The sequence below is a fragment of the Fukomys damarensis genome, unplaced genomic scaffold, assembly GCF_012274545.1.
Source record: "Fukomys damarensis isolate Sample0158 unplaced genomic scaffold, DMR_v1.0_HiC HiC_scaffold_19, whole genome shotgun sequence".
Lineage (NCBI taxonomy): Eukaryota > Metazoa > Chordata > Mammalia > Rodentia > Bathyergidae > Fukomys > Fukomys damarensis.
Window position 1 is genome coordinate 24649293 of NW_022900931.1, and position 11550 is coordinate 24660842.

At 38.9% G+C, this 11550-nt stretch overlaps 1 protein-coding gene across 4 annotated transcripts in view; it reads left to right on the plus strand.

Annotated features, from left to right (window-relative positions):
- Rimklb (ribosomal modification protein rimK like family member B) overlaps positions 1-11315 on the plus strand; it is a 51241-nt gene extending 39926 nt beyond the window's left edge. For all 4 annotated transcript variants that reach the window (XM_019205087.2, XM_010607813.3, XM_010607812.3 and 1 more), the window contains exons 4-6: positions 211-297; positions 1909-2112; positions 7857-11315. In XM_019205087.2, coding sequence (XP_019060632.1) covers positions 211-297; positions 1909-2112; positions 7857-8320 — 755 coding nt within the window. In that variant the 3' untranslated portion in view covers positions 8321-11315. The remainder of the gene's footprint in view (positions 1-210; positions 298-1908; positions 2113-7856) is intronic.
- The last annotated feature ends 235 nt before the right edge of the window (positions 11316-11550 follow it).

Here is an 11550-nt window from a genome sequence, read left to right on the forward strand (position 1 = left end):
TAGCTATTACCTGTTTTAAAAGGTGTGGTTGTTCTCAATTGTTACTCGCTTTTACTTGCAATTTATATTTGTATTTTCTCTTAAGAGAAAAAATTAGCCATTAAACTCTTACCTTCAGTCTCCCTTATGCTGCTATCTTTGATATCAATAAAGTTGATCACAAAATACTTCTGTTATACCTGTTAAATTTTTTTTCTTGTTTTTGTTCAGGTGGCCATGAAAATTTTGCTAAAATGATTGATGAAGCGGAAGTACTGGAGTTCCCAATGGTAGTGAAGAATACACGGGGTCATAGAGGTGTGTATGAGTTGTTGATATGGTATATAATTTTGAAATTACTCTTGCAAGTTAGTAATTGTAAAACAAGACTGTTGAAAAATAATTAGAAATCAGTAAGTGTATGATAATTCAAACTTACGGAAAGTTACTGCAAGTTCAGTTTGGCTAGAAGCTGTATCTGTTTAGTGGTTTTCCTAGAAATTTAACCTACATAGCTAGACCAAACCTCTAATTAATGTTTTTATCTTCCTCTTCAGTGATATAAGGACCTTTGAGCTCTTAACTCCAATTATCTCCCTCTTAATTTGTATGGTTTGAAGATTAAATATATAAGGCAAAAAAAACTTTAAAACTTTTGAAAGATAGTATGTGAAAATAATTTAGTGATGAGGTTAAGGAAGAATTTTTGTTTGGTTTGGTTTTTTATTTTTTTTTGGTACTAGGGATTGAACTCAGGACCTTGCGCTTACACAGCAGGGGCCAGAATCACAGAGCTAAATCCTGGGCTGTTCTTTTGTATTTTGTTTTGTTTTGTTTTTGGTACCGGGGATTGAACTTGGGCCCTTGTGCTTTTGAGGCAGGCGCTGGAAGCACTGAGCCAAATCCCCAGCCCGTTTTGTTCTTTTTGAGACAGGATATTGCTATGTGGTTCAGGCTGGCCTCCTGCCTCATTCTCCTGCGTTCTGGGACTACAAGTGTGCACCACCACACCCAATAATATTAGGGAAGAATTTTAAAGGCATAAAGCAATTTATAAATTCAAGAGTAGCACATGTTTAATACCTGACAGGAGTGGCTAGATCAGAGTTCAGCTGGGACTGTTGAGTATATGAATATTCTTTTTTTTTTTTAATGAATATTCTTGATCTTTGGCTTTTCCAGCCTCTGATTTCCTGCAGTGGATGCTCGTTAACAAAGAAGCTGCATAACCTTTTAAGATCCACCCTTAGATGTCCTATAGAATTACTTCTGCTGTATTCTTTTGGTTGGAGCAGTGACTGCCCCTCCTAGATTCAGTGGACATGGACACAGATCTTGTCATGCAAGAGAGGAATGTTACAAAAATGCAACCTACAGCAGTAGAACAGACTTGCTGATTCAGAAATGAACTGAAGTGTATAGTAACATTGTGCTAAGTTGCTAAATATTAACATAACATTTGATAGATAATAATTTATGCATATTCTTTATTTCAAAAGGTAAAGGTTTTGCTAATCAGTGTGGCTAACATTATTGGCTAACTTATGGAAAAAGACAAATCTTGACCACTACCTTGTAACATATTCCAAAATGAGTTCTAGGTTACCAAGAGTTTGGAGTTTGTGTGGGCAAGGTGGAATTTTGTTAACTTTGTTTTAATTTTCATTATCTCAGTAGTTATCATAACTAAATTACTTTAAAACAGTTTTGGGGCAGGGGATTTGGCTCAGCGATTCTGCTTGCCCCAAGCGCAAGGGCCCAAGTTCAATTCCCAGTACCAAAAGAAAAAAAGCAACAATAAATAAAACAGTACAAGAAAACTTTAAAGAGCAGATTGGATCATAAGAATGTTCAGGTAATAGTTATCAGTTTCCCAGTTTGATGACTTTCATGTATTCTGTATATTTTATGTGTTTTTTTTAATCATAGGCAAAGCTGTTTTCTTGGCACGAGACAAGCACCATTTGGCTGATCTAAGCCATCTTATTCGCCATGAAGCTCCATACCTGTTTCAGAAGTATGTGAAGGAGTCTCACGGACGGGATGTGCGTGTCATTGTTGTGGGAGGCCGTGTTGTCGGCACTATGCTACGTTGTTCCACAGATGGGAGGATGCAGAGCAACTGCTCACTAGGTAAGAATAATGCAGGTGTCTTTCTAGCATATAAAGCAATAAATACTATAGCTTGTTAGTGAAAATTTATATATAACTAGATCTTTTTACTTAACAGAGTTGAAAAGCTTATTTTTCACATGTGAATACAGTTTGTAAACATACCATCAGTTTAATATCCTATTGTGTTCTGGCTGTTACTAGATTTCACTGACTCATTGATTCACTAGATTCAATTTTAAGCAAATTCTTCTATGCATGAGATATTTGACCAGTATATCACCTCTTTTTGGTGATACACTTATTTAGTGTATAAGTGAAGTTCATTTAAAAGTATTTTTCTGAGATATATTATTGGAATGCATTAGACCTAGTTTTGGGGGTTTTCCTCTTCTCTATTTGTATTCCCTTTTTAGTAGGCCCCCACCCCAAGTCTGAGGCTGGCCTTCAACTCCCTGTGTAACCCAAGCTGGTCTTGAACTTGCAGTGATCCTCCTGCCTCAGCCTCCTAAGTGCTGGGATTATAGCCACCGTGCCTGCCTCTTTCTTAGTAGGCCTATCCAGCACATGCCTCCTAAGTACGATTTGTGTACTTATTATTTTCAAATTACTGTCTCCAATTTAGCTTTTTCCCTGAACTCCTAGTTCAATATGTGTCTCCATAAATGGCCACCAATCCTAACTCCCTCTGTGTACAATGTATTCATCCCATGGTATTCTTCTTCTGTCATTTTAATGACAGCTCTAGTTTTACAGGTTAAATCAGAATGTGTAGTCATGCTGATCCTTATACCCCAAACTGTTTGGAATACCTTGAAATTTCTGCTCTTTCAAAAATGTATTCAAAGGGACTGGGGAATGTAGCTAAGTGGTGTTGCATCTGTCTGGTAAGCAGAAGGTCCTGAGTTGATTTCCCTTACCTGGAGGGAAAAAGAAGAAAATAATATTGGGCCGGGGATTTAGCTCAGTGGTGCCATGCCTGCCTCACAAGCGTAAGGTTGTGAGTTCAATCCCTGGTACCCCCCCAAAAATCCAAATCTGACCATTTTTACCACTAATACTTCTTCTCTTGTTTCAATTCTTAATTATTTTGTTCAAAACAATAATATCTGTTTACATAAGTAAGATGGGTCCATAATGTTATTTTTTTTCTTTTCTTTTTTTTGGGGGGTGGGTACCAGGATCTAACTTAGGACCTTGAACTTGTGAGGTAGGCCACTGTGCTACATCCCCATCCATAATATTGTTTGTTTGTTTTTATTATTATTTTTTAACTTTTTTGTTTTTTTGAGACAAGTCTCACTGTGTAGTTGAGACTGACCTGGAAGTCACTATGTAGCCCAGGCTGGTCTCACAGTGATCCTCCTGCCTCAGCCTCCCAGGAGCTGGTATTACTGGCGTGTGCCACCACACCTGACTCATCATAATGTTATTTTTATTTTATTTATTTATTTTGGTACCAGGGATTGAACTTGGGTCCTTGCGCTTGCAAGACAGGCCACCGAACCACTGAGCTAAATCCCTGGCCCCATAATGTTATTTTTATTTTATTTATTTATTTTGGTACCAGGGATTGAACTTGGGTCCTTGCGCTTGCAAGACAGGCCACCGAACCACTGAGCTAAATCCCTGGCCCCATAATGTTATTTTTATTTTATTTATTTATTTTGGTACCAGGGATTGAACTTGGGTCCTTGCGCTTGCAAGACAGGCCACCGAACCACTGAGCTAAATCCCTGGCCCCATAATGTTATTTTTAAAACTTATCAAATTTGGTGGTAACGTTATGCTGCCTTGTTTGCTTGCTTGCTTTATTTATTATTTATGGTGCCAGTGATCAAACTCATGACCTCACGCTTGACAGGCAGGCGCTGTGCTGCTAAACTAAATCCCTAGCCCTTATTTAATGTTTTGATTTGATGTATTGAACTTTTAGTCTTTCAAGTACATTCTATATGGGCAAAGTAACATTGGAATGAAGCTGGCTTAACCATTAGTGCCTTAGAATGTAGCATGTATGCTTGGGACCCCAGTAGAGTCTGCTGGCTGGGGTGTAGCTTTTTTGGGGCCTGGGCTGGGCTGGGGTGAGGTGGGGTGGAGTTGGGCCCCAGTGCCTGGACCTAGGTAGGCCGAGTCCAGGCCTGAGGATTTGACAGCGAGGGGACACCCTGCCTCGGGACCCTCAATTTCCCAGCTCCAGTGAGCCCCTGGCAAGGGCTCTCAATTTCTTTTCAGATAGGGTTGCACACATCTCCTGCCCTTCTATTGTGTGTAGTCTCTGAAGCACCCTGCAGAGCAACAGACTTGGTGCAGGTGGGCAGCCATGTTCCCTGGCTCCTAGCAGTCCCTTGTCTACCATTGCAGGGAGATCTATGCCCTTTGGGGCTTAGAGTCCCCAACCTTTCCCTCAGTTGAACAAGGGAGGTATTAGGGTACCAGTCTCATGTCTTCTCACAAAGGATCTGTGGATGGCACAGGGCAGTGGGGCTCCTGTGAGTAAAGGAAGCTGACCCAGTGGAACTGGCTGAACTGATCCCTACTAGAAGAGAAAGGCAAACCTGTAAACCAACTCAGCCAAAGCTAAAGAAGGACAAAAATGCCTGGTGCGTGAGTGCCAGTGGACAGAAGCAAGAGTATTCCTGGGACTCCTGTGTTCACTATTGCCCAGTGCTCTGTCAGTCACCATAGTGGACCAGATGGGCTGGCTGTTCTTCATGGCTGTGATGTACAGCACCAGAGCTGCTTAGATTCCTAATTTCTGCTTTCATGGAGATGTTAACCTACATATGGTCCTAATCTCATCAGCTTTTTCACACCCTGGTGATAGCAGTGTTTGTTCACATTTATCAGTTCTCCAATCTTGAAGATTTCTGCTCTGGCCTTAATTTATACAGGCTTGTCCAACTTATGGCTGTTTTTTTTTTCCCTAAAACAAGTTACAATTATAACATTATAATGTCACAGTAACACAGTAACATTATAGTAACGTATAATAACATTATAGTGACAATAAAATGTTATAGTAACAAATACAACAAAGCTGGGTATGGTGGCACATGCCCATGCATCATCCTGTCCTTCCTCTACCTTCAGCAAGAAGATCAGAACAGCTTTACTTTACCCCACTTCTGTTGATTAATTCACAGAACAAGTAGTTTTGAGCACATTCTATGGGCTAAGTACCTGTTATAGCAGTAGTTTCTATGTAACTATGAACAAAACAAATTTCTGCTCTCATAGGCTTTATAATCCACTGGTTTTTTTCTGTGTGTACTGGGGATTGATCCCAGAGCCTTACACGTGGTATGTAAGCATTCTTTCACTGAGCTACGTCTCCAGAATTCTTTATTTTATGACAGACTGGCCTCAAGTTGGGATCCTTTAATTTCAGCCTTCAGAATAGCTAGGATTACAGGTGTGTGCCACAGCACCAGCCCTATAATCCAGAGTTTTGCTGAAACCATTTAATAGTTTTGGTTTGTATCTAGATTTGAATCTCTTACTGTATCTCTTTCTATTTTAATTTCACATCATCCATTTCCAGATAGTCCTTTTGTCATGCATATAAAATTACCTAGATTGTAAAATTCATTTTCACCGTTGTTTACTCCCCCTCTTCATCTTCCTATGTCTTTATCTTTGTGCTTAGTCATATATTAGTATGTTGATGTCTCTTTAATTCTCCCTGGTAGGAATGTGAACAGCTACTCTTTCTGTGAGGTGAGAGCAGTATCCTGGCTGAGATAAAGTTTTCACATGGTGTCTTAGTTACTTTTCTCTCATTGCTGAGATGAAATATCCGACACCGCAGTTAAAGGGGAAAGGGTTTTTTTGCAAAGTTTGTTGAGGTTTCAGTCCATAGTTGGCCAGCTCCAAGGCAGGCATGGCAAACGGGCATCTCAGAGGAGAAACAACATGGTGTGCACAAGGTGGCAAATGTAACAAGGAACCTTAACAGGGTTTTTCTGCCCCTTTCATTCCATCCAGAATTAGGGTGGTGCCAAACCAGTCATCATTTAGTTTAGTGATTACACACCCTTAATCCTAGTATCACACACTCTACATTCAGCAACCTTTGACCCCATGACGCTTTGGGGGGACATCTAGACCCAAACCATAACATATGGTAAGAGTCCAGCTTCAATTCAGCTACCTTGAAGATTGTTGTAGTTAAATGTCCAAATCTGTTCTGAATCTGTGTGAACCCGATGACGTGTTGGCATACCTGTTGTAGCCTCCACTGCCTCACAGCACTTCATTCTCTTTCCAACACACACTATCTGAGCCTTGTTCTCCAGCAGTCTCCTGTGTACTGTGTAGTCAGTCCTATAGTGGTAATTGTCTCACCTCTGTACCAAACATTCACAGACCTTTTTTTTCTTGTTACCATTCCTAAACAATATAACTGCTTTTAACATAGTGTTTACATTGTATTAGATATTATAAGTAATCTAGAGATGATCTGAAGTATATAGGAAGGCCAGGTGTGGTGGCACACGACTGTAATGACAGCACTCGGAAGACTGAGGCAGGAGGATCACTGTGAGTTCTAGGCCAGCCTGAAATACATAGACCCTGTCTCCTTTTTTTTTTGAGACAGGGTCTCACTATGTAGTTGAGACTAACCTGGAACTCACTCTGTAGCCCAGGCTGGTCTTGAACTCACAGCAATCCTCATGCCTCTTCCTCCCAAGTGCTGGAATTACAGGCGTGCACCACCATGCCCAGCATGAGACCCTATCTCAAAAGAAAGAAAAATATAGAGGAGGATGTGTGCAGCTAATATGCAAATACTGCTCCACCATTTTATATAAGGGGCTTCAGCATTTGCAGATTCTGATGCTTGTGTGAGTCCTGGAACCTGCTCATTTGTAGATAGATGCCAAGGGATGAGGGGCAGCACTATTTGGTCCATATTATTATAAGATGAGCTTCAGGGAAAGTTCAGTAGTCTTCCTTAAAAAAAAAAAAGTTGGACATTGTGATGCAGCCTGGAATGCCAGTACTAGGAGGTTGAGGTAGGAGAATTGCAAGCCTTGTCAATTTAATGACTTAGCAAGATCCTGCCTCAGTATTAATAATGATCATAACAACTTACCTGTTTACTGACTCTTCAGGCTTTGGACTGAGGCGCACCTACAACCTGCTTTCTGAACTTAACAACCTGTCTTTTTCATGCTGTTCTGTACATCTTGTTTATAGAGTCTCAGTCTCTTTTTTGTACAGTACACCTTGTTTATACAATGCTCTCATTTTTACTGATTGTACTGCACATGTACACTATTATACATTACAGTACTGCATGTAGGAATTAGGCAAACAAAAGCAAAGTCAAGTTGGAGACCATTTCTTTGTTCTGAATATTGTAATGTATGCAATATATACAATTCCTCATTTAGTGACCATTTTAATGACCTAGTCATGGGGACAGAACTTGGTTGTTAAACAAGGAATGTCTTTAATGATAAATGGGCTGGGGATGTAACTTAGTAGGGAAAGCTCTGGGTTCAATCCCCAGTCCCATGAAAAAAGAAGACAAAATCCTAGATTATTGATTCTTTGAGAGACCATGTAGGGATACAGTCCCTAATAGAGGAAAAAACAAAAACAATCTGGAAAGAAGGGAGTCTACATGTCAAAGTCACAATTTTAAGCTTGAATAAATAGCAAATTTTTTTCACTGTTGACTTTTAAGTGAGGGTTAGCATAGAAGGTCAATTTTAATTTTGCTCTGAAGTTTCTCATGTTTGTTTTTCTTTTGCCAGGTGGTGTGGGGGTGATGTGCTCACTAAGTGAACAAGGGAAGCAGCTAGCTATCCAGGTGTCCAATATCCTGGGAATGGATGTGTGTGGCATTGACCTGTTGATGAAAGATGACGGCTCCTTCTGTGTCTGCGAGGCCAATGCAAATGTAGGTTTCATAGCCTTTGATAAGGCTTGTAATCTAGACGTAGCTGGTATCATAGCGGACTATGCCGCCTCCCTTCTGCCCTCTGGCCGGCTCACCCGGCGTATGTCCCTGCTCTCCGTGGTGTCCACGGCCAGTGAGACTAGTGAGCCGGAGCTGGGTCCCCCCGCCAGCACTGCTGTCGACAACATGAGCGCAAGTTCCAGCTCTGTCGACAGCGACCCTGAAAGCACGGAGCGAGAGCTGCTCACCAAGCTCCCAGGGGGCCTGTTCAACATGAACCAGCTGCTAGCCAATGAGATCAAACTCCTGGTGGAGTGACTCCGCCAGTCAGTAATTAACCAACAAAACCCTTGTAAAATTTTCTTTTCAGTTCTTTTTTTTTCCTTTTTTAACCAGCTTGCAATGCTGTTCATGGAAGATGCTTAGGAGGATGAGAGAAAAATTGGTAGACTTAGAAAAAGGGAGAATAAATGTTATTCTGCTAGTAACGTACTGACTTTCATTATGGAGGCTACAGAGATGTAGAAGCAGTGATAAAATAGTCAGGCTGTCATATTAACTGAAATACTACAAAATTTGTATGCTCTTGGGCCATGCCATGAGGAACGTGAACATTTTCTTCATGTTCACTTGCTTTTGTTTTTATATGAAAAAATGTTAAGGTACAGATACCTGATGGCATAACCTTACATTGTATTGTGAGATCTATAAAAAGTGGGGAAAATGTCTACCTAAGTTACAGAAATTTTTCTAGACATCTGAAAATTCTGACATTTCACTGTTAGCTAGTAGTTCATAGTTTAGGAAATCTCAAAGGGCTCTTCTTGGTTGGGATTTCTCAACTTTGTGTTTTGTCTTTGTTTTTTCTCTTAATTTGGGTGGGAGGGAAGAGTGAATATAACCCAATAAAGGCTTTTTAATGACAATTGGCATGTTTGCATGATGAAAGGAAATGAACAGTATTGCAATGTCTGGTATACAAAATAACATTTACTCAATGTAGATAAAGTTACTCTAGTTTAAAATATGTGCATTGACTTGTGTGTGTTAGTGCTTTAGTCTTTTTTGAAAGATATATGCTCTGTTAATGTTGCTTTTTTTTTTAATTCATGCTAGTCTAACTTCCCCTGCTCTATGCCTGCATCTTTAACAATGGCCAAAGTGAGAAAAATGAGACCTTTTTGTCAACAAGACACTGACTTGAAACATGTACATTTAAAGCCTTTTCTTTTTTCTTTCGGTGGTTGGACATTTAAAGAATAAGGACAAGGAGCGCAAGGTCCCAAGTTCAATCCCCGGTATTAAAAAAAAAAATAATAAGGACAAGGAAAAATATTTTTAGGGGGCAGGCCAAGGGCCTATAAGTTCTGAAGTACAAAATTGAAGTTGTTTCTGATGCCAGCATTATGTATTTGCATTTTTCACATCTTACAAGGGAGTGTGTGTGTGTGTGTGTGTGTGTGTGTGCACGCATGCATGTGTATGTGGTTTGCTTTTTGTTTATACTAGCCAAACAAAACGAGATTCTAGAGAATAGAGCATGACAGGAAAGTTTTTTTTATTTTAAAAAAACCGATGAGTTGTTTTCATGACTTACACTTCCCTGGGGTAGGAATACTTACTGACCTGAAGACGTAGGAGAATAGATGTTTCTTTGTGTATATGTATGTTGTTCGATTTTTTTGTTTTTCAACTGTTCCATGTATGATTTATTCAAGGCCATATGCTTTCCTTCAGTGCTTATGGCTATGCATTCTCTTTTTGCACAGGATTTTGGGGGTGGTGGCCTTGTTTTTGGTTTGGGAATTTAGCAGTATTGAGTCTCATACAGCCCTACTTTTACACCTTCAATACTGACCACTCTTTATACTCCCTTTATTTTCTGGATTTATACAAGCCCCAAACTGCATATGAGCCTTTAAAATATGGACAATAACTATCCCAATGATGGGTTTGGAGGGTACGTTAAGAAATGGAGATGCTACAGAGCTCAACTTAATTTTTTAAACAGCAAGTTCTGTCTCCCTACAAATCCTCTGAAGCTTTTACCCAAGCCCTTTCTTGCCTCTCCAGTGATATTTTCCTTCAGATGGACCTTAACATAATTTCTTGGACACTGCTATGTAGAGAGACTTCGAGGCAATAATAAAAGATCAGTATTAACCAGCTCTAACAGAGGTTTTATCATGCTTACTTGTACAGTTTTCCCCTCATTTAAAAAAGGAATGTAATAAAAGTTGTTTTTATCTGTAGAATTAAGTAATATTATTGGCAAATAGACTAGCACCTCTACTCTGTGCACTGTCTCATTCACCTCAGAGAAAGATACATGAGGATTCGCTAATCATCAGGAGATTCTAACTGCATCTAAAACAATTTGCACAAAGCTGTGGGGGCCTCACACAAGCGCCTCTGATGCATTATTAACAGAAGAACAATATTTGGTACTTTTGCCTAATGACCATATTTTGGAGGGTGCATACTATTTGGTTTAGAGGAAATAAACAAAGAATTGCTTAATCAAGACATCATTCCTATGTTCTTGTAGAGACCATCTGATTGTCACATATAAGGATACATTTTATTTAAACAGTTATATTTTACATATATATAGGTTAGTGCATTTAAAAATAAATAGAAACTTTTTATTTAATGAAAAACTAATTTTGTGTCGGTGTGATACAGGACCAAGAGAAATGTAGTCAGCTGCTTTTTAACTTTTCTCGAATTAGGCAACTATATATTAGAAGAAATATTTGAAATTATTTTACTTACAGTTTTATTCAGTTTATCCATCTTCTGTACATTCACATTATATTAAAACGTAGCTTAACCAACCTATTTGCGGATTTCACAGTAACACGTTAGAGTGAAAAGGCAGGAATGGTCATTTGAGACTTTCAAAACATGGGTATCTTCTTGAGTTCCTTCTAAAATTAAAGAATAAGAACAGATCACTCAACGCACTTCAAAGAAACAGCGTTCAATATTTAAGTGGTAGTTGAATTTTCGTAATTGTTTAATAACTTTTGTATAATGATTACTTTTTGAGAGAAACAATGTATTTATCAAATGTGTATAATCATCATGCCAAAATCTGAATGCTGTAAAATTTTTGTACATTGTTAAAATTGTAATTCTGAAAAATTGTAATTCTAAATTGTATTTTTTAAATCTTTCTGATGTTGTTTTTATGTCACCCATGATGAAAACTGGACTTTGATATCTATACATTTGAACTATTCCATTTAAAATTTTTTTAATAGTCTTTTTTCTTTTTTGGTGCCTATCATTGGTTATTTCTGCTGGCTTTTCTCCAGTGAACTCTGAAATCTTTCTGTATATGCTGTCAATAAGAAAAGTACCCTGGAACATTAGAAAAAGCCGACAAGAAACTTGCTTTCATCAAGCACTTTACCAGACTGTGAGCAAAGGTATCGAAGGCATTGAAAAAAAAAGTCATTGACTTTCAAAATCTTCTCTTCTTTTTCTCAAGAAGAAAGCAATGGGAAAATTCTGTTCATTCAGTGCATCCCCAATTTGGGCTT